Below are 27,601 nucleotides of genomic sequence, written 5' to 3'. Positions count from 1 at the left end.
TTTCTATTTGCAACAGTGACAAGCATGAACAATTTGAGGCAATGTACTCTTTTTTTTTTATTGCTAATAACATCATTGTGGGCCTTTTGGCAGTTTTATCTCACAGAAATCAGCCCAGCTTGGCATGAATCATTTATCCACTTATACATTTATACTTGGTCATATAAAATACATGTGACACAGAAAAAGGTTCTACAGCCATTCACTTTAATGGATTTTGCCTCAGGTTACCTCGTTAAATACTTAAGTATCTTCACATCAGTAAATATAGTATAGTACACATCTAAAGTTACAACATACAGCAGGTCCACATATGGATGTATTTAAAACCATGTTGTCTTGGCCATTCATTGCTTGTAGAGTGCCATCAGTCGTTGGTGGAACAATCAGGAGGGACTTCATTTGACCGAGTGGAACAGTTTATGCGCCACCTAGAAGGACATATGGGTAGATTCATTAATGTACGTACACAAGAAACAGTGCAAGGAAAGGTATGCTGAATGGCTTTAAACTGTTTTGCACAATAAAGTAAAATAAAAAAAGACAGTATGAGTTATGTAAAGGTCATAAACTATTTTCATTTTGTGTTACAGCACTGACTACTTTACTGTATAGACATACTTTCAAATAACAGGCACAGTAGACTAATAAAGAAGCTTGTAATCCAATTAAAGTAATAAGAGGCATTAGTAAGTACAGGAAAGGGTACATATGGCTGCCTCTTAATTTAAGTCTTATACTAAAGCCCTGCTGTCAGCATTGATGGCCTTGTTACATATGTGGAGCATTCTACCCTGTAAGGACCATTCATGATTTCTTCTTTTGCAGTGACATACCTGCACATTACACAAACAGCCAAAGACACAATTGATAACTAAACCATTTTGCTAACATATAAAACACATTATGTAAAGTATTGCTGGCTATAGAGTACATCCTATTTTTCATGTGCAGTTTTGCCTCCAGAGTGCAGGAGTCTGATGAAAGTGTTCCTACAAAGAGGACATATTGTCAGTTTTGAGCAAAGGCATTGCCTGTTGAAGATGGTCAAAACACAAGAAGTGGCTAATTAGACTACATCAAGTGGGGACCAACACATAGGGGGGGTCTATGTTTTATATTTAACAAATGGGTTTATTTCTTTAAGCCGGGCATACACTGTGAGATTTGAAGCTGACAGTTGTGATGGAATATCCATTCAAACAATGCAACTGAATCACTCACAACACACAACCATCATGCATGATTTATGTGCTCACACTATACATTCCAATCATTGTGCACCACCTGAGTGCTCACAATGCACAAGCACTGTGACAAAATCTGTGGACTTTCCTTTCAAAAATTCTCAAACACTGAGGTTGAAGTCATATCCTTGCTCTCCCACTCTCTCTCTTCTATCTCTATCCCACACACACAGCCTCACCATCTGCAGGCATTAGAAGGTCATTCCTGCTGATGTCATTATGATTTAGGATGTTGTCTGACAGTTTAAAAAGGAAAATACACACCCCAAAATTGAGGATTCTGCTTGTGTTTCTGCACTCAATGTGGGTGTGTGTGGAGTTGTACGACCAAAATATCAAAGATGTCAGAAATCCATCTGACCAGTCAGGAGCAGCTGGTTGAGCCACAGTCGGGCCATGGTCGGCAGTTGTATCCCTCAGTTCACAACACGAAAAACAACGCATAATCCAAGTGAATGTCGCTGTTACTTCCTCCCATGTCCTCCCATGAACTCCATTCTTGTTTAATGTTTTACTTATTGTAGATTTGCCAACACAAATGTTAGCATGTGCCAGAGATTTCTGTAAGTCTTTAGCTGACACTCTCGGAGTCTTCACCTCATTGAGCATTCTGCACTGTGCTCTCATTCATCTTTACAGGATGACCACGCCTAGGGAGAGTAGCAACAGTGCGGAACTTTCTCCATTTGTAGACAGTCTGTCTTACCGTGGACACATGAACATCAAGGCTTTTAGAGATACTTTTGTAACCCTTTCCAACTTCATGCAAGTCAACAATTTTTGATCGTAGGTCTTCTGAGAGCTCTTTTGTGCAAGGCATGGTTCACATCAGAAAATGATTCTTGAGAACAGCAAACTCAAAACTGGTGTGTGTTTTTTATATGGCAGGGCAGTTTTAACCAACACATCCCATCTCATCACATTGATTGGACTCCAGGTTGGCTGACTCCTGGCTCCAAAAAGCTCTTGGAGAAGTCATTAGCCTAGGGGTTCACATACTTTCCACCCTGCACTGTGAATGTTTACATGTTTTGTTCAATAAAAACATGAAAACATATCATTTTTTTGTCCGGTATTAGTTTAAGCAGACTGTGCTTGTCTATTGTTGTGACTTAGATGAAGATCAGAACACATTTTATGACCAGTTTATGCAGAAATCCAGGAAATCCCAAAGAGTTCACATACTTTTTCTTGCAACTGTACATACACTTTACTATAGGACCAGATGCAAAGCATGCTATTCCTCTACCTTACTGTGCTATCTGGAAAGTTGTGAGAGCAGCACAACTTCTGGTATGGTACAATTTTTCAACTTACAAAAAAAAAAAAAAAAAAGTTTTTGTACCCTCATGTAAATGTAACTAAATTGTTTTAATTCTTTTGTTTCTTACTTGATAGTGTGTTTCCCAATTGTTTCACAAGTGTTCTGATCAGCTATAATTTATTAGGTCAGCTGCATTTGTAACAAGCCTGTTTCATGCTTCCGTGGAGAATCTACACCACAGCCATGCCATAGTGGCCTCTGCTGTTGTGAGCACCACATACTTGTGCACTGGTGTGTCTGCGTCACTAGGCAGTCCTTTGCCCACATATTAATTCACAGAACGGTTTTTACACCAGTCTTAAGCCCCTGCTTGTTTTCCTATAGGAAACAATGACCAGTGAAACTAAGCATATTATGTTTTGCACTTGTTCAGTCACTACGAGCAATGAATGCAGAAATACAGATGTGATATTTTTGGATGTCGGCAAGTACATTTGACTAATGTATTTCCATTTGTAACGGTTTATCTAAGAGTAGAGCGCACACTCTATGCCAGTAGACACAGTCAGAGACTGGCAGTCACCCATGTAAACCAGCAGACCAATCACCAGGCCTGAGGTCTGCATTCTTTTGATGCGTGGTTACATTTTGAGGAGGTATATGCCAGCTTCATGCATAGTCTTCTGCATAGGACTCGAGGCTTTGTGGACCTATGGCGTAACAGAAGCAAAAATCAGGCTTTAGACTGATCAGATCAACTCAGCTTACAAGGATACCATAGCCTTAACTCTGTTGTTTGTCTTCTTTTACTTGACTATAATTTCATCAAGTATTTGTGAATTGTAGGGGTGTGATGAGATCTCATCACACCCCTACACCCGGAGCAGCAGCTCACCTGACAGAAAACAATACCAAACTGAAAATGATAAAAGATCACAAAGATGCCCTGGACACTTTAAAATTGTTGGTTTCACAGCCAATGAAGTAACGGAGCTGATCCATGATCACCGCTCCAACCCCCACTCCCTTCTCTGCGTACGCTACTTGGGGCCGTACATGATCTGCCAATGCTCAGTAAGTTCATCATAAAGGTGAGAAATTATGAAATGCTGCTGCTTGAAACCTGTGCAGTCTCCTTGAGGAGAATACAGCGTTTATTTAGTTAAAGTATGCGTGCAGACTCGCTCATAGTGCCAGTATCTGTGACTTTGTAACTTTAATTCAGTCGCTGCTTCTTCATGTGTCCTTCTCGTCTCACCGTCTGTCAGCCACACATCTATCAGCTGTTCGCTGTGCGTATCATCAATCAGAAGCTTAGCGTGTGGTCTGTGGTATACTGCAGCGGTAAACGTAGCAAAACAAACTCTGTTTGAGTGTCATAGCACAGTGGTTCCCCAAGTGGGGGTTGGGACCCCCAAAGGGGTCACGAGACAGTGATGAGGGGTCACAGGATGCTTTCCAATAAACAAAGAGAAACTGACATGATATACAATCATTAATTTTATTGTAAAGGAATATTGTTAAAAATGGGTCCAATTTAAAATAAAAATGTAGTAATCCAGCGATATTTGTGTTGAATGTAAGTAAAAGTTATAAAATCTACCTAACATGTAAGTTTGGTACATGATGCTCGTCCAAAATCATGCACTTTATCCCCCTCAATGGAAGGTGGGGGTCCCCGATCTCTGATGCAGTTATCTTAGGGGTCATGGGCTGAAAAGGTTGGGAACCCCTGCCACAGCATCCATTGTTAGCTCCAAAAACCGAAGTTCTAGCTCCAGTTAAACGTGCCTTATGCCTGTTGTCTGACAGCAGACAGAACAGAAACACTCGCTCACCAAGAACACACATTAACACACACCCTCATCTGTGTGTCGTGTCCAACACTGTCAAAGCTCTTATGAGAAAAAAGACCACAAAACAATAGAATGATCTATTTCTCTTAATAGCTGTAAAAAAACAAATGTGTTATTAAGAGAAAGATTTCTTTTGAGTGTTTTAACTTTGGATGTATTGAAAGAGAAATACAAAAAATGAGAAATAGTTTAATTTTTATTGTACTTTACTGATGTAACTCTTTATATTTCAGTCTGTTGTGTTTAAAGTACTTTCAAAATAATCTACATGCTTTTATTATCATTATTGTTATTGTAGTAATGAGTATATAGTGTAGTAAATTGAAGATGTGGTAGACCATTAAAATAAAAGGTTTGATTTGAAGAGCATTAAAATGTACAATTTAAATCAGAGTTAGACAATATAAACTGTGTGTAAGCACTGATAGCCTATTCAGTACAACAGGAGTTAGTTTAAATATTTCTGAATAGACCTATACCTATCACCATACCTATCAACTTAACAGCCTGTCAAAGACCATCCTTAAAAAAAAAAACAACATTCAAACTGAAAGCTGGTGCTAAACAAAGTGGTAGACAAGAGCTTGAATGATTAGTGAAAAACCCTAAACAAAACTGGGAAAAGATGCTTTATTGGTACACCTACACCTTTCTATCAATCGTCAACTGCTTGTCATTGTAGAGCCACTTCTATCCTTGTTTGCCTTTCATTTAAGTGCATTTAAATTATTTATGCTTTGCAAATGTATTAACTGTCACACTTCCAAACGTCACTTACACAATGGTCCCGAGCATGCAAGAAGTCGAAGAGCTCCTCAGTACAATCCTCCTCAGTCGCAGACCGAGAGCCAACTCTGGTTTCACACTGTTCTAGGCGCTCCCGCGTGTGAGCGCAGTGTTCTGTCTCTTCACACTTCTGTCGCATAGCTTCAATGGGATCCTGAAACAAAAAGCAGAAGAGTCCCAAATGTAGAAAATGACAGCACACTAGCAGTGCTATACCTCAAAGCAAGAAGGCTTCTGGTCAGAGCCTTTCTGTCCAGAGTTTGCATGTTCTCCCTGAGCATGCGTGGGTTCTCCCCCGGGTACTGTGGCTTCCTCCCACCACCAAAGACATATTCATTGGGTTAACTGGTGACTCTAAATTGGCTGTAGGTGTGACTGTGGGTGTGCCTGGTTGTCTGTCTCTATAAGTCAGCCCTGCGACTGACTGACAACCAATCAAGCGTGTACTCCACCTCTCACCTATATAACTGGGATAGGCTCCATTCTTGTGACCCCAAATGTGATAAGCAGTAAAGAAAATGGATGGATGGATAATTAGTTGCTTTAAGGGGCAACTACTACCATGTTACAAACTGCAGCATCTATAGCTCTGTTAACGGTCAAACTAACTGGAGTATGTGCTGTTGCACCCTCTATTTCTCAATCTAATTACAGTGAGTGCTGTTTTCTTAGGAAGAGCTGAGAACACACTGTGCTGTAAAGGAAAGAAGGGTGCAGTCCATTTACCACACATGACAAAACCTATTAAAAAAAAAAACAAGTGTAACACGGCTTGTGCCACAGTATTCATTTACTCTTGATCATCTTGTTTTCATGTTCGTGGGGCACCAAAATTGTAATCAAGAGTTAAAAATAAAAAAAAAAATTCCTCCCACTTTTCCTTCTATGTGTAAATATAATCAACCTATATGGTTTTAATCATTGAAGCCATTACTGCCAATTCTTTTACAACCCGGACAAAATGTCTCACGTGTATTTATGTATAAAGATCAACAGGGAGGAGGTGGTAGTGTGACAGACCTGAAACGACCCAATGTGCACTATTGTTAGTAACGTATTTGGGAAGAGAGGAGCTTTAAATACCGTCTACAGCCCACACACAAAAAATACTACCCACAATTTCTCACTTCAACTGTCTGTTTTTCCATTACAATCTAACACTTTTGAATATTAGATATTTAAACTGAGAAAAAATACATCAAATTCAGGCTTGTGATCATAAAGTAAAACCTCCAAATAATAGAAGGGAAAAGTTAGCACACTATGACTCAAATGTGTGTTTTAAAGAAACATACCACCATATCTTCTTCCTCCTCCTCCTCCTCTTCTTCCTCCTCCTGAAACAAATACACAAGACCAATTCAATACCATGATTAACCTAAAGCTAACCGACACTTGTTAGCTCTGATTTTTATATAAGCTACCGTCATATCTTCCACAGTTAGCAATTATTTTTCAACAATGACAGATTAGTATGCTGCGTAGAGTGTGCCATAAGAATTGGCTTCAACATGCTGCCGCAAGTCATAAGAGAAACATTAATTTTGGCTAATGCTAACTCAGCGATTATGTAGCTTATTTAGCTGCTATGTGTTAGCTTCCTAGCTAAAAACTCAGACGTTGCTTGCATAGCAAAGCTACGAATAGAATTTAAAATCTACTAACATCCTCTGGCTCTCCGTTCATGATCATCTTCTCCTCAAAAACCATGGTTTTGACGATCTTGTCCTTAAATGACCGGCTGACAGATCTCTGGAGTTAGAGGACACAGCGGGTCAGATGAGAGCAGGAGCAGCGATAAAGTCAGCGAAAACGAAGTGTTTCCGGTTCCCTGGCTTTCAAAATAAACCACACGCTCGCAGACAGGCATTTCTACAGCCTGAGACAGGCACAGTTATTATGTTCGTTCAAACTTCAGAATAAAACATTTTTGATAAAAATATGAATGAAAATCCATCCTTTTTGAATATGCTTTTCTACATGTACGACGGCACTGGTTTGACCAGTTTGTGTGGATATAGGGTGAAATTCGTAAACAAATTACTTACTCATTAAAACAGTACAACAAGCTGCCGCATTTTCTTGTCTCTACACAAGATGCAAAAATAAATACATATATAAACGAATATATTTCCTATAGAAAACACTTTCGTGTTCTTTTTTATTTTGAAGATTCATAATGAACCATCGTCCTGCAAACGACAGTAGTGATTTTGTTACTTCCCCTCAGACAGAACTAAAAAGAACTCTTTACTACAACCATGTGGTGAGGGTTGGTATTACACCCAGTGGAATCTTGTTTACCCTGTGTCTAGGTTCCACCAGTTCTAATTTCTTACATTGTAGGTCGCCCATCATGATTTCCCATGAAAAAAGGTATTTCTTGGCTACAATTAAGGTATATAGCACTTATGAAATATGCCTCCGTTAAGTTAAGCACGTTTCTAATACAGGTGCATCTCAAAAAATAGAAAATTGTGAAAAAGATTTGTTTTTCCCCGATGATTTCATTCAGAAATTGAAACTTCCATGTATTTGAAAGTCATCACAAAGACATTTTTCAATAAATCTTTGTCTTAATCTTCATGATTATGGCTTATGGCTCACAAAATAATAATAATAAAAATTACCTGTTCAAAATATTCAAATATTGTGGGAAAGTCCCATGTGCAAAGGTTTCCTGAGCCTTTATCCCCCCACTCTGGGTCAGTGCCCACAACCATACACATGGGGAAGACGGCTGGCTGACTTGACAGCTGTCCAGAAGACAATCACTGATTCCCTCTATAAGGAGGAGTAAACCACAGAGTGCAGTTGCTGAAAGGGCAGGCTGTTTTCAGTGTACTGTTTCATTGCATATTTATGGAAAGTTGACTGGAAGGGAAAAATATGATATGTAAGCCTTAAGAGGATTGTCAAACAAAGAAGAGTCTAAAACTTAAGGTAGCTTGTGTTTGCAAAAAGTAGACTGAGAATCAAGAGCCACCACACACACACAGACGTGTCCAGGAAATTAGCTTTAAGTATGGTGTTCTTCATGTTGAGCCACTCCTGAACCACAGACATCATAAGCATCTCACCACCAGGCTATGGAGTAAAAGAAGTGGACCGTTGCTCAGTTGTCTTAAGTCCTGTTTATGGATTAAAGGCAATTTGGCATTTTATTTGGAAACCATGGTGTGGGTGTATGCTACAGAAAAGAAATCATGTACCAGAGGATTTGTGTTTTATGAGATCATAGAGTTCATTATAAGGTGGTAGCATCCATAATGGTCTTGTTAAAATGTCCAACTTTGCCTCCATTTATCTTCCCTGTATGTATGTGTACTTGACACTTCTATCCAGAGGTCCCATGATAGGCTAAGGATCCTTGCATGGGAGCGGCCTGTGAGTCTGAGACCTGGAGGGCTGTTTGGTGCAGCAGTTTCAGGTCCAATATTACAGATGATAAGTCCCTTGATAATAAATGCTGCAATTCCTCATGCAGACAGAAAGTCCTTGGATTACCAACAGACTGTAATCTCATTATTCTAAGACGAAGGTCAATACTTTACTCAAATTTCAGAATTTTGAGAAAAAAATGTCAGACTTTCTGTTGAGTTCTGACTTTCTGTATAACTTGACAATAATGTCAAAGTAATATCAATGATGTCAAAATTGTGAAATAAAAGGTACAATGTTGAAATTCAAGGTCATAAATATGATCCTTTCTCAAAACTCTGAGATTATGCTGTGTTCTGTTTAACATCACAAGTGGGATAGTGTGAGATGCCAGGCAGATATGCCATCCTGAGATCACAGTCCCGACTTGGAACTCAGGGGAACTTCAGAACACAAGTTAAATCACCGTTAATTCCGAAATTCTACAAGAATAAATCAGATTTCTAAAGCACTGTTTGTATAAGCACCCCCTTGAAATACTTACCCCCAGATTTCGTGTCTTATCTGTTCACACCTGTCCCTCACAGCAGAAAGTTTTCCTGTAGTTTGCTTGTCAGGTTAAGGGAGATGAGGAGGGACAAAACTAAGGCACTAACAAAAAATACTAGCGGTAAAGTCAGGGAGAAAAATTCAGCTGTTTGCAGTCACACAGGTAAATCCTGCAAATTTTCAGGGGTTGCATGCAAGAATGATGAGAGCTTACAATAAACCGTTTCAATCGTGATCTTAGTGTTTGGACTTGTTACCCAGAATTCTGATGAAAAAAAAAGCTGAATTATCTTTATCCTGACTTTTCTGATACAATTCAGAGCTTGAATGAAGAATTCCAACTTGACTTTGACTTTTTTAATGGAACCTTGGGGGAAAGTCTCATTTGAAAAAAAAAAGAAGACATATACAGTGCTTAACAAATTTATTAGACCACCTGTCATATTTGTCTCAAAGACCATACAGCATTATGAAGTACTTTAATGCGGACTCTGCACTCCAAAAGTCAGAATTCTGAATTATATTAAAGGGAAAAATCTGAACTTTGACAAGTAAAGCTCTTTCAAAAAACAAGAAATCTCATTTGTTCAACTCAATAAAAAAACTTCTCCCATGATCTCAAAATTCTTGTGAAAAGTCAGAATTTTGACATTTTCTCTGGAACTAATGGTTGGAAGAACATTTAAATAGTCCAGATTAAAGGAGGTGATTCCAAAGGAGGGAATATTTGCAAAGCAGAACCCCCATCTCATCACAAAAGACTACAAGGGCCAATGCCAAGTGTGATGTTTAACTAAGGTCACCGTAGCTGCTATCTGGTAAATAAGTTTAGTGTATAGGTAAAAGGTAATTCCAATCTACCGTCTATCGGTCTTGCATAAGGTAAAAGTATACTTCACCTTCTCTTCACTATACATTAAGTAATAAACCTTTCCACTAAATTCACTAAATCAATATTTAATGGTCACTGATTAACTGTGTTACATCATTCATCAATGAATGAAGAGGTCAGAGTCCCATGGTGCCAGTGTAGCAGAGAGTTGATATATAATTGCTTCTCTCACACAAAGGAAAGAAAAAGGGGTGACCCAAGGCAACCCAACACAGGCTTTTATTCCCACAGAGGAAGCAGGGATAGTCACAGGCTGTGTTCAGACTCAGCTGAGCCCTTGTCACAAAATGGAATCAATATTCTCTGTCATCGGATCCTTCATGGAGTGGGACATAAAAAGTCTTCTGCTCTTCATCGTGGTTTTTCTCATCACTGCAGATTTTTTTAGGAACCTACGGCCAGCCAGCTACCCTCCAGGACCTCTGGCTCTGCCTATTGTGGGCAACATGTTCTCTGTGGACCACAGCAGGAGTCATGAGAGCATGACACAGGTAGATTCACAAAATAACAAAAATATCAACAAAGGGATCATTTTCTGTTATGTTTAACTGAATGATTTGTTCTTCATCCTCTCTTAAGTTAGCAGAGAAGTACGGGGATGTGTACAGCCTGCGACTGGGAACAGAGTGGATTGTGGTCTTAAATGGTTTTGAGGTTGTTAAAGAAGCACTGGTAAACCAGGGGGACAGTTTTGCTGACCGGCCACCCCTCCCTTTGTTTGAGCTCATAAGCGATGGAATAGGTGAGAGGGTGCACACATGCACCCACACACTCTTACTAAAATCACTTCTACTCTGAACAAGCTAATCTAAAAATGTAATTGTTTGTATTTTGGATGCCTTCCCCATCAGGTACGGTGTTCACTAGTGGGCACATGTGGAGGCAGCAGAGGCGTTTTGCCCTCTCAACCCTCAAATATTTTGGATTTGGAAAGAAGTCACTTGAACCCATCATCTTGGATGAAGTTGCACACTGCTCAAAAGAATTTCAAAGCTTCAAAGGTAAATGCTCAATGTGCATTAGCACATTTGATTGTTGCAATAATCTACAATCACAAATACAAAACAGCACTATGAATTAGTCAACTCAGCTTTTTTGTTTTTGCAGAACTTAAATGACCATTCATAATTGTTGCTCAGTGTCTTCATACAACTGAAATGTACAAGAAATATGTATACATGACTTGATAAAAAGCACACTTTCTTGAAAAAAATGAGTCCTTCAGGTAAATGTCAAAAATCAGTGTGGTCTCCCATTACACTTACAATTTTAGAGTAACTACCCTGAAGTTTTCTTTGGTTTTCTTCTGATTTGTGATACCAGGCTTCTTTGGTGCTTTCAGTACCTTAGAGTTTGCATGTCTTAATTTTTCCTTCTGTCCAAGTGATCCCTAACTGCCCCTACAATATAACTGTATGGGGGACAGCTGGTGACTTTGTGTGAACTCACTGCATTTGAAGTGTACTTGATTTTGTTTTTGGCTGAGGAACAAAACCCATCCCTCTCACACACCTTCGGGAGGCAGGCAGGGAAATGGGATCAACAGCCATGATCCCATAATATTCAGACAAAATAGCATCACTGGCAGAAGTGCGGCCTCAAACCTTTACAGACCCTCCACAGTGTAACAGTACAAACACTCATGCTTTTATCTGCTCCAAAGTTGTAAAAACTTCAATGCTAAAATTTCAAGTTTGACTCTGTCACTCCATAATACTCTTTTTCATTTGTGCTTGTAGTCACTCCCAGGGGCATGGCTAGGGATTTCTGTCCCCTAGACAGAACATTACACAGAGCCCCCCTTAACCGGCTAGGCAAGCAACAAATGTTGCATAATTATTGCAGAAATCTTTGCATTTTAATGTATGTTTGAACAATAGTTTATGAGCAATATTTTTATTAGGGCTGTTAATGTAAATGTGTTAACGCTCTTGATTAATCTTGAAATCTTAATACGTTACGAAAAAATGATAATGCATTTTAATGATATGATTAGGTTTGGCCACAACTTCCTTCAATCCTACAATTTCAAGTTTTTTGTCTGCTCATGATTAATCTTGAAAGTCTGTCAGTTACCTCACCTGCAACTATGAGAGACGATGAACTATTTCTGAAACAACAACTCTGTGTTTCATTTCAACTCTGCTTTTCATGCCTGTCTTGCTGCGGTATATCAACCTTGGAAAGTATATGGATTGGCCAGATATCATGCCTGTCATCAGGGGGGATTTATCTTGCAAAGCTGATGCACTTGTTCCTATGGGTGAAGAGTAACTAATTACATTTACACAAACTACTGCAGTTGAGTGATTTTTAAGGGTATATGTACTTTTTTTAGATGATGATTCCATGTGACATCATAAAACAGCTGTTGTAACCAGCAAAAACTGGAGTGTTGATATCTCAGGGTTAAAAATTTCAGAGTTGGCTTTAATATGTAATCTTCACTTCATTCTGAGGGAAATGGTCTTCAGGTTTGGAGTTATTTAACAGTATTGATCCACAAGTGTTAATTCAACTCAGTAAAGAGTCAATTGATCTAAACCCAAGGACATGATGGGGACCCCCCACCAAGTCATGCTCTTGAGTGTTAAGATGTGTTTAGATGTTGCCTGTTTTGTAATCCCTGCTAGGGTTCTTTTAGTTGTTTTGCTGGTTGGTTGTTTTTGACGTGAGACACATTTGCACCATGAGTGAAGTTATCAACTGTGTTGGGGTTTGACTTTAGGCTTTCCCAAAAAAGCGTAATATTCTTCATTAGTATGCACTGTCTTGCAATGAGATTGGCTTTGCTTTTTTTCTTGCAAGGGTAGACGCACCTTGCCACAGATTTTCAGGAGTTACTGCAGCTCTGTCATATGGAAAAATATTTAACACCTTCAACAGTGCAGTTTAACTATAAGTAGGGTGGACCAATATAATTACACAGGTGTGACTTAACCTGAACAATCTTGTTGGAGATCTATTCTCTTATTCTTCTTCCATATGGAGAGTTAAAACATGCCTAGCGAAAAAGAGTGCACACTAAATACTGACCACTACTGCATACATGTGTGTTTTTGGTATTATAATAAAGAGATGTGAAAATGAGAGATAAAAATGTATGGTCATTAAAACATTGCTAAAAGATCAAAGCAGATAGAGGCCTCTGACTTTAGCAAATCAGAACTTGATACTTGATTTTTCTGTTTCAATGTGGAGGTAAGCCCTTCAATCCAAAACTCATCATCGGCAACGCTATTGCCAACATCATTTGCCAACTGGTTTTTGGGCATCGCTTTGAGTACACTGATGACAAATTCAGGGAGCTGATAAACTGGTTTGACGTGGCATTCAAGGCTGAAGGATCACTTGCAGCACAGGTATCAATTCTTAAAGTCATGTCTTAAAAGGATTTTCACTTTTAAGAAATGAATGTCACAAAAAGAAATCATGTTTTGCTGTCATTTTAAACTGCTCTGTTCTGCAGTTTTATAACTCATTCCCTCGGCTGATGGATTATTTGCCAGGGGAGCATCAGACAATCCCGCGGGTGTGGAAAAAAGTAAAGGACTTCATAAGAGAAGAGCTCAAGGAGCACAAAAAATACTGGGACCCCTCCGACCCAAGAGACTACATTGACTGCTACTTGAGAGAGATACAGACGGTGATTAGCACTAGATATGCTTTGTATTGTTTAGAGAAAAAAAACACTGACTTTAAGTCTCAGCTCTATATTTGTTTTTGCTGGAGATACATGACATTTTCTTATTGAATCCCTTCCCAGATTTTGTGCATGTGCAAACACCTTTTTTTTTGCCTTAAACCAAGATTTTGAGAGGGGTCTGACAGCCACATTCATGTAAGAGGCCGTCTCTGTCAGAACGGAAATACCCCATCAAACTTTCAAAATAAAATTGGATTAAAATTTTGTTTAGGGTTAAGGTACGGGTTAAGATAAGGGTTAGGATACCAAAGGTTAAAAACTAAAAGCCAGACCTGCAAAACCGGATTTCAAAATGTTTAATGAAGCCGAGTAAACAGGCTGCTTACTGGACACAAGCGCATCCTCCATGTAAACATTGTAATAAATGGAGCCTACATACCTCTTTTAGCTGCAAAAGCTACATAGACAATGTTGCTACTTAGCTAACGTACCTAGAGCTAAGCTCACCTAGCAGCTACATAAGCTTTGTTATCTATGTAGCTACGTTAGCTTTAGCTATGCTTGCTAAAACTCATGTTGCGAAAACTAATTTAGCTGTATTGCCTTATGTAGTAATGTTAATTATATACCTAGCATAGCTATGTTAGCTAACAAAGCAGAAGCGAGTCACCATTCATCTAACTACCACTTCTAAAATGGGTTGACACATAATTTAATCCTGGATTTGACCTCTGACCTTTTTCTCCTTTTTATTTATGAAATGTTGCTTAGTCTGCAATGTTTGCAATGTGCTTTTTTTCCTGAGTGTAGCTGCCAGACTTTATTTATGAATCAAGTTAAATAAAAACAAAATCTAAAACTGGAAATACGTTGTACTGGCAAATTTCAGCACAAAAACGGCATCTCACATGAACGATCTGTGAGAAAGGTTGGTAGAGATGTACAGTCTTCAAGTTTTTTTTTATTGTGTTGCCTCAGAGTGCTATTTCTAAGGTATTTTCTCCATACAACACAGCATAATTAAATAATAAAATTAAAAATACAGCATAGCCTTTCAAATCTCTAAGAAAGATGTAATTGTTGTGGATTTTCTTGGTTGAATGTAAGTAACGTGTGTTTGAACACATTTCAGACTAAGGGCCAGCCTGACAGCACGTTTGATGAGGAAAACCTTGTTGTTTGTGTCTTTGAGCTGTTTGTTGCTGGTTCAGAGACCACATCCACTACCCTACGCTGGGGTCTCCTCTTCATGGCAAAGTACCCCGAGATCCAGGGTAAGAGTTCCGACCAGGATAGCCCCTACTTCAAAAAGGTGACAGACGGTTATTGATGGTAATGTTGCAGGTGAAAAGGTCACAACCCACACATCAGGTTATTTCTTTTAACTCATAAAAAACTGACACTGACTTTGCAACAAGTATGGATGTTTGAATGTAGCTGCATGACTGAGTGAGTTTCATGTAAAAGTTAAAACAAATTGATATATTATCCACTAGTGTGACAACGTTCAATTTGGCATACGTATTTGCTTTATCATTAGTCAGCTATTTTTCAATTCCTGTGTGCTTCCCTTCCTTACAGCGAAGGCCCAGGCTGAGATAGACAGTGATTGGACAGTCCAGACCGCCAGTATTGGAAGACCGTGTTAACCTGCCCTACACTGATGCCGTCTTCCATGAGGTGCAGAGAATGAGCAACATAGTTCCCCTCAGTGTTCATCATATGAGCAACAAAGAAGTCCAGCTGGGAGGATACACTATCCCAAAGGTCAGTTATGCAAGGCCTCTCTGAATGTGACAAGCAACATACTGTATATATTCTATCCTATCATATTATATTTTCCACCAACAGGGAGCTACAATCATTCCAAATCTGACCTCTGTGCTATTTGGCAAGAAAGAGTGGGAGACGCCCCACACCTTCAACCCAGGACACTTTCTGAACAAGGAGGGCAAGTTTGTTAAGCCAGCTGCTTTCATACCTTTCTCTGCAGGTGAAAACCCACACAGTCCCCTGTTTGATTTGCATCTCTCAATGTTATTAAAGAAGCCCAGACCTGCCTCAGCACACTATGGTCTCACATGCTATTTGCGTGTTTGTTGTGCTCTTGTTTCAGGGAAACGGATATGTCTCGGTGAGAACCTGGCAAGGATGGAGCTTTTTCTCTTCTTCACCTCCTTCCTGCAGCACTTCACCTTCTCCATGCCTGCTGGAGTGAAGCCAAATTTGGACTACCAATTTGGCATTACTCTGTCGCCAAAGCCATATGAAATCTGTGCAACTCCACGTTAAGCTTAGGCTGACAAAAATTGTTCAAAAATATATTAAGATTTTGATTTAATCAGTGGTTACTTTTCATGAAGTTCATTATTACCTTTTTTAGGTTATAATAATCTGATAATGTCTGTGTCTTTGCAGTTTTTTTTTACGTTTTCTTACCAACTTGACTCACAATTCATCGTGAAGATCATGTCTTTTGACTCTTATCAATCATCTTTTGGAGTTGAATTCCTTGCCTTTGTCCATTCACAAACCTAAACACGCAAAATTTATTTCCAGTCTTAACCTATTACTGTTAACATCACTTACTTATATGCTTTGTTGTGATGCTGGCAGAGTTAGATATAGCAACATAAACAAACTCAGTGACAAATAGTGGTTAGTGACAAGCTTGATGTAACCTTGCATTCAAGCTGGGTCAGTTTAGACTGCCTAAAAAAAAACCTGTTCTACCCTTTTATTGATTTTATAGATCAATCATGTTCCATATATTTGGCTTTTTTGACAAGAAAATTACAAAAACCCTCCATAATGTCAAAGTGAAAACAGATTTCTATGTGGACTGAATAAAGTTATGTAATGTTAAGTACGTGCCTGCATAAATCTTCACCCCCTTCGAGCCAGTATTTAGCAGATGCGCCTTTGGCTCCAGTCGTAGCACGGTGTGTCTCAGTCAGGTTTGCACATCTGGACACTGCAATTTTACTCCATGCAAACAATAAAAAACTGTTTACTACTCCAAGGGAAAGTTGGTTCTACAGCAGGTGGAATAAATCACTGAGTTGGAAAACTCCAAGAAAGAAAGAAAGGTTTTGTTTTCATTCTTTAACCTTGTAATATTACTCTAAGGGAAATGGATCTGCCTCTATCTTATTGCAGCACTTTTAAGGTTCTTTTCAGCTTCAGTTGATGTCCATAAACAGCCCTGATTATTCCTAACTATGCTTGTGCAATGAAAATCAATTTTCATCACAATACTAATAGTTTTGGTGCTACATGTTTTATTAATCACCTATAGTTATAAAAGATCTTGTTTTCCCACATTCTCTTGGCAGTATAGAAGGAAGTATAGAAAATGCTGGGAATGATGTGTTGGGATTTGTTATTCTAGTTTTTGGTTATTATTAAAATATCAATGATTAATACTATAATAAATATAAATAATTACAATTATTAATCAATATTAGTAAATAACAGGGCACCACCCTGAAATCAGAGAGCAGCAACCAAAAGGAGCAAAAATTTGTCTCAGAATTGAGCTTTACTATATAGAATAATTGTATCATTCCATAAATATTGATATTTAAATAAACAGAAGGTGTGAAATTGTAACTGACCTTCTCAACCAACAAATTATTACAGTGTGTATTTACAATAATCACAGACAACTTCTCTTTAAATCTTTAATAGAATCTATTCAACAAAGAAGCAGGAATCAGAATCAAAGGCACTTCATCAAAAATAACTCTTATAACTAAACTACAATAAACTATTTATAAAGCAAAGCATGGTGGACATGTATGAGAGAGTTTGGGAAAGAAGAGACAGAAGAAATAGTTGATGGTCTTATAGTCATGGACTAAAGTATTGGCACCCCTGGAATTTTTCCAGAAAATACACCAGTTCTCTCAGAAAACTCAAAAAATGGGTGCTGGCAGTGCTGGCAATCTAGAAATCACACCTGAAGCCAGTCAGAATGTATAAAAGTTGACCCAACCTTTGTGTTGTGTGCCTGTGTGTGTCACACCAAGCATGGAGAAGAGAAAGAAGAGCCGGGAATTGTCTGAGGACTTAAGAAGCAAAACTTTGGAAAAATTTGAACAATCTTAAGGTTTCAAGACCATCTCCAGAGATCCTGAAATTCCTTTGTCCACTGTGCGTGATATAATCAAGAAGTTTATAACCCATGGAACTGTGGCTAATCACCCTGGACGTGGACGGAAGAGAAAAATTGACAAAAGAATAAGAATAAAGGATAGTTGGAATGGTGGATAAACATCCTCAGTCAACTTCCACACAAATTCAGGCTCTCCTGCAGACTCAGGGTGCAAAAGTGTCAGCTTGGACCATACGTCAAAATCTGAATGAGATGAAACTCTATGGCAGGACACCGGGGAAAACCCCACTGCTGACAAAGAGACATAAAAAAGCCAGACTGGAGTTTGCAAAAATGTACTTGAGTAAGCCTCAATCCTTCTGGGAGAACATTTTGTGGACAGATGGGACTAAGGTAGAGCTTTTTGGAAAAGCACGTCATTCTACTGTTTACAGAAAACAGAAACAGAAATATTAAGTTGAAGGTGCCAACAATTTTGTCCGGCCCATTTTTTGAGTTTTGTGTAAAATCATGTGAATTTGGCTTTCTTCTTCTTCTTCTTCTTCTTTTTTTTTTTTTTGTGTGTGTGTGTGTGTGTGTGTGTGTCTGTTGTTCATATGCACATAAAGGAAATAAACATGTGTATACCAAAAACGTTTGTAACTCCAACAATTTCTGGGAGAAATTGTGTATTTTCTGAAAAAATTCCTGGGGTGCCAACACTTTTGTCCATGACTGTATAAAGATATGGATTCCAAATGGCTTTACATATGACTTTAAAGATGGCAGAACAAAGAGAAATCCCTGGTGTGGCTAAGGAGTAAAAACTCAGTATGGTAACTTTACCATACAGAAACCCAGTGGCCAGACTTCACTCAACAACAAAAACACTAGTGTAAGTAAAGTCACTCTACTGGGCATAAATGGACACAGCAAAGTAAAACAGCAACACATAAGGAGAAAAAGACAAATCACTTTCTTCAGCTAGTTTTGCCCAAACAAAGCCTCTTACTGTGTATGATTAGAGTCTGATGTCCAACTAGATCCAGGAGGGAGCGGAGGTCAGTCCATCAGTGTTTCTTCCATGGTTTCCTCCAGCAAGTGGAAAGTCTTTGGTATTATGGATCAACTTTCTGACCAGAGCAAGGCTCTCGTCTTTCTGGAGGCAGCAGTTGAGTTCTTTCAGTGTCCTTCTTCAGATTGCGGGGGCTGTATCTTTCCTCTCTGAATATGCTCCTTGACATCGAAGAAAAGAATGAGGAAAGAAAACTTGATGCTCATCCAGGCAGTTGCTAACTGGCCTTAAACTTAAGCTGAAGCTGGGAAAACAAAGCAACACAGTCGAAGGCAGCTTTTGCAAAGCTTGCTAGGCCTGAGTATTTGTTTCCACAGGCTTGATTTCCAACAGATTGGAATCAGCCATGTGGATTCCCATGGCTGGATGTTTTATGATCACTGATAAACTGTGTTATATCACTGATCCACGATCACAGGGGTCAGAGTCTGCTACTACAACAATATCCGGTCATAGCAAAGATTCTACATGACAGGAGGAAGAAATAGAGATAACATCAGGCAACTAAATGCAAGCAAATAAAAGCACAGGCTGTATTACGACTGAGCTGACTGAGCTTGCTTGTTTGAAAAAATGGATTCAATATTTTCTGCATCTGGATTCTTCATGGAGTGGGACATAAAAAGTCTTCTGCTCTTCATGGTGGTATTTCTCATCACTGCAGATTTTTTTAAGAACCTCCGGTCAACCAGCTACCCTCCAGGACCTCTGGCTCTGCCTATTGTGGGCAACATGTTCTCTATGGACCAACACCGGATGCATGAGAGCATGACACAGGTAGATTCAACAAAAGTACAATTATAAAACAATCAATTTATACAACCTATTCTATCTGTTATGTTAATTGGTGTTCTTTCTCTCATTCACTCACAGTTAGCAGAGAAATACGGTGATGTGTACAGCCTGCGTATTGCCATGGAGTGGGTTGTGGTTCTAAATGGGTTTGATGTTGTAAAAGAAGCTCTGGTAAACCAGGGAGAAAGTTTTGTTGACCGCCCAGATCTCCCTTTGGCTCAAGACATATCTGAAAGACTAGGTGAGAGGATATAACCCACACATAATCACACAGCTGCAAAAAACCATTATGCAAAATTCAACCTCATTTCATTTTAGCTCTTGTGCAATGAGTGGTAACAAGCTGATCTACAATATGCATGTATTTTGGATATACAAATGTGTTTCCCATCACTACTACTCTGAACAAGCTTATTTAAAAAATGCAGATATCTTTGGATGTTTTTCCCAACAGGTACGATTATTACCAGTGGGCATCTGTGGAGGCAGCAGAGGCGTTTTGCACTTTCAACCCTCAGATACTTTGGATTTGGCAAGAGGTCACTTGAACCCGTCATTCTGGATGAATTTAAATGTTGTGCAAAGGAAATTCAAGACTATAAAGGTAAATACTCTGTGTTCATGATCACTTTTATAATGAGAGACAGCCATAAATAAAAGGTTTGCATTTACTTTCCATTTAAATTTGAGGTAAGCCCTTTAATCCACGAGTCCTCATTGGCAATGCTATCTCAAATATCATCTGCTCTCTGGTTTTCGGGCATCGCTTTGAGTACTCGGATGAAAAATTCAGGAGGCTGATTGGCTGGTTTGAGACAGCACTCCAGCTTGAGGCCTCAGTTTCAGCACAGGTAACAATTCACTAAAGATCATTTCTCAGATGGATTTTCAATATTGATAAATAAATGTTACCAAAACAAAAAACTGTCACGCAATTTCTCCAACTTTTGCTGGCATCTCAATCTGCTCTGCTCTGCAGTTATATAACTCATTCCCTCGCCTGATGAGATGTTTGCCAGGTCCACATCAGACAGTCCTGAAGGTGTGGAAAGGTGTAAAGGACTTCATAAGAGAAGAGCTGAAGGAGCACAAACAAAACTGGGACCCAGCTGACCCAAGAGACTACATTGACTGCTACCTGAAAGAGATACAGATGGTGACTGACTTAAAGGCTTTCAATTGTTTACATGGTTCTGTTTAAGAAGATGCTTAAAGCACAGAAGTAATTTCCCATTTAACTTGACTTGGAACTATAATCTGATGCATCGCTACACTCAGTTTATTCAAAGAAAAATAATACAGAATCATTTTCAGAGTATTATTTTATACACAGTTCAAAAATAAAGAAATACTGACCTGCAGCTTTTCTGCATAAATCTGTATCATGTTTGTAACAATTACATTTGTATATCTTGCCAGACTAAGGGGCAGTCTGACAGCACTTTTGATGAGCAAAACCTGGTAATGTGTGTCATGGACCTGTTTGTGGCTGGTTCAGAGACCACATCCACCACCCTCCGCTGGGCTTTCCTCTACATGGCAAAGTACCCTGAGATCCAGGGTAAGAGCTCTGATCAATCAAGTTCTTACTCACTAATTTGACAACAGCTGATGAGCAAAATCACACAAAATGATATTAATTGTATTAATTCTACAATGAATGCCAGCACATTATGCAATTTCTTACAATTATTAGAAGAGTTTTTGCCAGATTCAATGAAGACTTGCATATCTTTTGCACGTGCCAAACCACTGCAAATAAGAGAAGAAGTTGTCAACCAGCCCACAGATCAAATGCAAAGGGTGAATCATCACATACTGCTCTGTAAAGCAGACAATATGGTGGGCCCACCTGTCCCATTTGCATTCGTGTTAACTAGGGGACATAAAAAAAACTTAACATAACAATGTGTTTTCTTTAATAATATGACAGTAGTGGCACCAGTGAATGGTCACTGTGTTTAACTTGTGGTGGCTGTTTATTTTTCGTATATTTATCATCTATTCAAGTGCACTCAGTTGACAAAATTCTAAGGTTTTAAGCTCCAGCATATGATATGAGCAAATTCTGTGTGGATATGATGCAAAAAAGGGCTAAAAGCACATACTAGTTCTCACAAGTACTTGTTTGTGGATCTGGTGAAAGACTTACTTTCTTTTCCTCAAAATTAAAGAATAACTGTAATAACAATAAGTCAAAATTAGTTGCAATCTCATAAAAGTTTCAAATCAAGATTAGCCTGAGTCTTTCTATTCGTTAAGGTGGCTGTGTCACATATTGCATTATCTCTTTTTAAGCCCTCCTTTTGTAGCCTGATGAAGAAATGCTTTTCAATTCCTGTGTTTTCCTCCCTCACAGCAAAGGTCCAGGCTGAGATAGACGGAGTGATTGGACAGTCCAGATCACCATCGATGGAAGATCGTATTAACCTGCCCTATACTGACGCAGTCATTCATGAGGTCCAGAGGGTGGGCAACATAGTTCCTCTCAGTTTGCCTCATATGACCAATAAAGATGTCCAGCTGGGAGGATACACTATCCCAAAGGTCAGTTATTCTTAATGCAGTTTGGATGTGGCAAAAAATACAACCATGTGGGATCATTGTGCATTTCATTCTGCATGTTATGTTATGTTATTTTATGTTACGTTATGTTATGTTATGTCATGTTATTTTATGTTATGTTATGTTATGTTATGTTATGTTATGTTATGTCAATCAACAGGGAGCTACAATCATTCCAAATTTGACCTCCGTGCTATTTGACAAGAAAGAGTGGGAGACACCCTACACCTTCAACCCAAGACACTTTCTGAACAAGGAGGGCAAGTTTGTGAAGAAGGCTGCTTTCATGCCTTTCTCTGCAGGTGAAGACCCACAGTCCCCTCTTTGATTTACATCTCTCATTGTTATTAAAGAAGCCCAGACCTGCCTCAGCATACTACAGTCTCAAATACTATTTGCGTGTTTGTTGTGCTCTTGTTTCAGGGAAACGGATATGTCTCGGTGAGAGCCTGGCAAGGATGGAGCTTTTTCTCTTCTTCACCTCCTTCCTGCAGCACTTCACCTTCTCCATGCCTGCTGGAGTGAAGCCAAATTTGGACTACCAATTTGGCATTACTCTGGCACCACAGCCATATGAAATCTGTGCAACTCCACGTTAGAAAAGCTCAGGGGTTAACAAAAAATAGTGAAAGAATAAAAACTATGTTTTATCTCAACAAAATGTAATTGAATTTAAACATTGTAGACTGGAGCTTTTCAAGATGGATGTGCACATGGAGTCTGGCAAATCTATGTGCTTTGCAGGGTTAACAGACTTCAGGAAAAAGGTGCAACTTGGTAACATCCTGAGTTTATTTAAGATGGAAGGAATGGTATGACATAATGATCAGAACTTTGTCGTGTCACAACCATGCAATAAAAAAAGTATTTGCTGGGGATGGAAAGAGTACGAGACTAGTGTAATCAAAGTACTGAATACTATGTTGCTCCTTTTGGTACCTAAGAGGGTTGTTCAGTAAAACAAGAGTTCTCCTTAATGTGTTACAATAACAAGAGAATATGGATATCCTACAGGATCGTTTAATCAAAGACACGCCTTTATAATAAAGTAAATGCAACAGCTGTTTCTGGATGTAAAGTGGAATCGTTTTTTTTTTTTTTTTAAATCACTATGCTCTACTGACTGTCATCCATCAGTGACTGATGCTTTTAAAATGTAATGTAGTAATGCTTACCCCAATATACAGTTAAGTCAAAGTGCAACTACTGATTTTAAAAACTACTCATAAAAGTAAAAGTATACAGAAGATTTGCAAAGAGGAAGTCCTTTATACTACCACAACAAACAATAATGCTGGTCAGAAGGTAATGATTTATCAGTGGTAGTAAACTATTAACAACAGACATTAAGGTAAAAGGCACTTTAAATCAGAGTTCCTGGTGGTCTGACATCAAATAAAAGTCTACTTTAGGCATTATAGACAATGGGTGGATTGATAGATTGTTTTATCACATTAATGTTAATTATTGGTTAACTGTGTAATATTACTTATCCACAATCGCAGAAGTAAGAGTCCAATGGTAGATGTTTAGGTTTATGGCCGACAATCAATGACAAGTTTTTACTGGATGAGAGAAAGAGAGAGAGAGGTGACTCCAGGCAACTAAATGCAAGCAAATAAAAGCACAGGCTGTATTACGACTGAACTGAGACCTTGTTTGAAAAATGGAACCAATATTCTCTGTCATTGGATCCTTCACGGAGTGGGACATAAAAAGTCTTCTGCTCTTCATGGTGGTTTTTCTCATCACTGCAGATTTTTTAAGAACCTCCGATCAGCCAGCTACCCTCCAGGACCTCTGGCTCTGCCTATTGTGGGCAACATGTTCTCTGTGGACCAAAACCGGATGCATGAAAGCATGACACAGGTAGATTAGTAGAGGTACAATCAGAAATGATCAATTTATACAACACATGTTATCTGTTATATTAAGTGGTGTTCTTACTTCTTCCTTGAATTCACTCGCAGTTAGCGGAGAAATATGGTGATGTGTACAGTCTGCGTATTGCCATGGAATGGGTTGTGGTTCTAAATGGGTTTGATGTTGTAAAAGAAGCTCTGGTAAACCAGGGAGATAGTTTTACTGACCGCCCACCCCTTCCCATGCCTCTGGACATAAGCCAAGGACTAGGTGAGAGGATATAGCACACCTAAACACACAGCTGTGAAAAAGATTTCTAAATTTAACCCCTTAAAGCTTGTTGTATCATATTTGATACATACTTTTATGATACCTCTATCTAATCAATATGATGATAAATTACTAAAATGCAATCTGAAAAATGATAAAAATGCCCTCAAGTGGAGTATCAGTTACCAAAACACCTAATGTATCAAATTAGCTACAAAAAATAAGTTAAATTCTATTTAAATTTAGATTTTTTGGATTTCAGTAGAAAGTGAAATAAACATTTCAGTTCCAAAAAATTAGAATTTTCTAGCTATAATTTGTGTTTTCCAGCTTTAATGGGTTAATTTTGCTCAGCCTACTTTAGCTCCTGTGTCATGAATCGACAGGTTGATCTGAAAAGCATTTTTGTATTTTGGGTTTACAAATGTATTGCAGTGTTCACTAATGGGCACTTGTGGAGGCAGCAGAGGCGCTTTGCACTTTCAACCCTCAGAAATTTTGGATTTGGCAAGAGGTCACTTGAACCCGTCATTCTGGATGAATTCACACATTGCTCACAAGAATTTCAGCTGTATGAAGGTAAATACTCTGTGTGCATTATCACATAAATAAAGAGAGACAGCCATAAATCAAAGGTTTACATCTACTCTCTGTTTAAATTTGAGGTAAGCCCTTCAATCCACGAGTCCTCATTGGCAATGCTATCTCCAACATCATCTGCTCTCTGGTTTTTGGACATCGCTTTGAGTACTCGGATGAAAAATTCAGGAATCTGATTGGCTGGTTTGAGACAGCACTCCAGTTGGAAGCCTCCATTTGGGCACAGGTAACAAGTCTCTGAAGAAAAAGTAAGGTCATTTGTCCCATAATTTCTCCATCTTCTGCTGGCATCTCAATCTGCTCTACTCTGCAGTTTTATGACTCTTTCCCCCGGCTGATGAGGCGTTTACCAGGTCCACATCAGACAGTCTTCCAAGTGTGGAAATATGTAAAGGATTTCGTAAGAGAAGAGCTCAAGCAGCACAAACAAAACTGGGACCCATCTGACCCAAGAGACTACATCGACTGCTACCTGAATGAGATAGAGATGGTGACTGACTTAAAGGCTTTCAATTGTTGACATGGTTCTGTTTAGGAAAAAAAGGCTAATTATTACCTAGTAAAGGCCATACCTCTCTTTTTCGGGGACATGTTGGTATAACTTTAATCTGTTTCACCAATGCAAAAAAGATAAATCAAAGAAACAAATATAGCAAATCATGTCAAACATTTTAGGAGCATGAAGTCTTAGACACAGTTCATAAATACAGCTGCCCTGACATGTGTGCTTAAGTATCATGTTTGTAACAGATACATATTTATATCTTTCCAGACTAAGGGGCAGTCTGACAGCACTTTTGATGAGGAGACCCTGGTAATGTGTGTCATGGACCTGTTTGTGGCTGGTTCAGAGACCACATCCACCACCCTCCGCTGGGCTCTCCTCTACATGGCAAAGTACCCTGAGATCCAGGGTAAGAGTTTTCACCAGGACAGTTCTCACTCACTAATCTGACAACAGCTGACAAACAAAATCACACAAAATGATATTAATTGTATTCATTCTACAATGAATGCCAGCACATCATGCAATTTCTTGCAACAATTAAAAGATTTTTGGCCATATCCACAAAAGGACTGCATTTCCTTTGCACATGCCAAATGAGTCAAATATATCATCTAATCCATAGAGCACAGACAAAGGGTAAATCATCACAATCTGACTAACTGTTATCACAGTAGCCAGCATTTATGGCCAACTGTGAGAACAATGATTGAAAAAATAATTTTGTTCTCATTAAATTTTCAACTCACAAAGCATAAAATCTATTGAAAAACTAACATAGTAGTGCTACATTTTGCATAAAAACATCTCTTTCTTTATCTTTTTAGGCTGCTGAAGAATGACTTTTTCACTTTTTCTACGTTTTCCTCCCTCACAGCAAAGGTCCAGGCTGAGATAGACAGAATGATTGGTCAGTCCAGACCCCCGTCACTGGAAGATCGTGTCAACCTGCCCTATACTGATGCTGTCCTCCATGAGGTCCAGAGGATTGGCAACATAGTTCCTCTCAATTTGCCTCGTATGACCAATAAAGATGTCCAGCTGGGAGGATACACTATCCCAAAGGTCAGTTATCCAAGATGCATTTCATTCCACTGATTATATTATATTATATTATATTATGAACAGATTTTGTTGATTAGTAAAATACTTGGTGATTAATACAAATTAGATGCTATTACCTTTCAATCCAGTAGATAGCGAGCTTACACTGTTTCAAGTTGAAGTGTTTACTTTTGTCAAGCAGAGTCAGAGTAAGCTGCAGACAGCAAGGAAGCCAGCTGCATGAGAGCTGAAAAACATGTTTCTGTCTCCATGAAACATCTGTAAAAGTTCTGAAATTTGTTGGATGCTGTGGGCATTCCTTTCTTCCAGCAACAAGTATATATTATATTATTTCAATCCACAGGGTGTTATGATCTTTCCAAATTTGACCTCTGTGCTATACGACAAGAAAGAGTGGGAGACGCCCTACACCTTCAACCCAGGACACTTTCTGAACAAGGAGGGCAAGTTTGTTAAGCCAGCTGCTTTCATGCCTTTCTCTGCAGGTGAAGACCCACACAGTCCCCTGTTTTATTTGTATCTCTCACTGTTAATACAGGAGCCTGGGTTTGCCCCAGCACACTACGATTTCTCATACTATTGGCTTGTTGTCTTCTTGTTTCAGGGAAACGGATATGTCTCGGTGAGAACCTGGCAAGGATGGAGCTTTTTCTCTTCTTCACCTCCTTCCTGCAGCACTTCACCTTCTCCATGCCTGCTGGAGTGAAGCCAGATTTGGACTACCAATTTGGCATTACTCTGGCACCAAAGCCATATGAAATCTGTGCAGTCCCACGTTAAGAAAAGATCAGGGCAAACAAGTTTCACCTGACTATATCACTTAAATGGTCCACACAATGAGTTAAACTTAAAAATACCACGAGTCCTGTCTTTTGAGCCCTATCATATACCTGGCACAAAGCATCATGGTGCGCAGGTATGCTCTTTGTGCATGTGTCACTTACTTTTACCTGATGCAGCTGTGCGTTTTTACACCTTGCTCTCTCTCTGTTGAAACAGCAAACACACTTATGCTCTCATTGGTACCAGTTGGTTTGTGGATTTTAAAATAAGGAGGATGCAGAAATGTTTGATTTATAATAATTCTTACACATAATACACATGAATATTACTCACCTGAGTGAACAAACATTATGGCCTGTCAAT

At 38.9% G+C, this 27,601-nt stretch overlaps 1 protein-coding gene and 2 pseudogenes across 1 annotated transcript; 2 read left to right on the top strand and 1 right to left on the bottom strand.

Moving 5' to 3' along the window:
• Positions 1–186: 186 nt before the first annotated feature.
• On the bottom strand, positions 187–6,973 carry LOC121512440 (cytochrome b-c1 complex subunit 6, mitochondrial). The gene is made up of 4 exons (XM_041791715.1): positions 6,819–6,973; positions 6,449–6,490; positions 5,146–5,307; positions 187–431 (listed from the first exon to the last, which is right to left on the bottom strand). Exons 1-4 carry the CDS (start codon positions 6,861–6,863, stop codon positions 399–401), a joined length of 282 nt encoding a protein of 93 aa, XP_041647649.1. The 5' UTR covers positions 6,864–6,973; the 3' UTR covers positions 187–398.
• A 3,190-nt stretch (positions 6,974–10,163) lies between these two features.
• LOC121512247 lies at positions 10,164–23,182 on the top strand (annotated as a pseudogene).
• A 636-nt stretch (positions 23,183–23,818) lies between these two features.
• On the top strand, positions 23,819–27,235 carry LOC121512020 (annotated as a pseudogene).
• Positions 27,236–27,601: the final 366 nt, after the last annotated feature.

This window comes from Cheilinus undulatus, linkage group 7, assembly GCF_018320785.1.
Source record: "Cheilinus undulatus linkage group 7, ASM1832078v1, whole genome shotgun sequence".
Classification (NCBI taxonomy): domain Eukaryota; kingdom Metazoa; phylum Chordata; class Actinopteri; order Labriformes; family Labridae; genus Cheilinus; species Cheilinus undulatus.
Note: the sequence above shows the minus strand (reverse complement) of the source record. Positions and strands in the feature narration are given on the sequence as shown.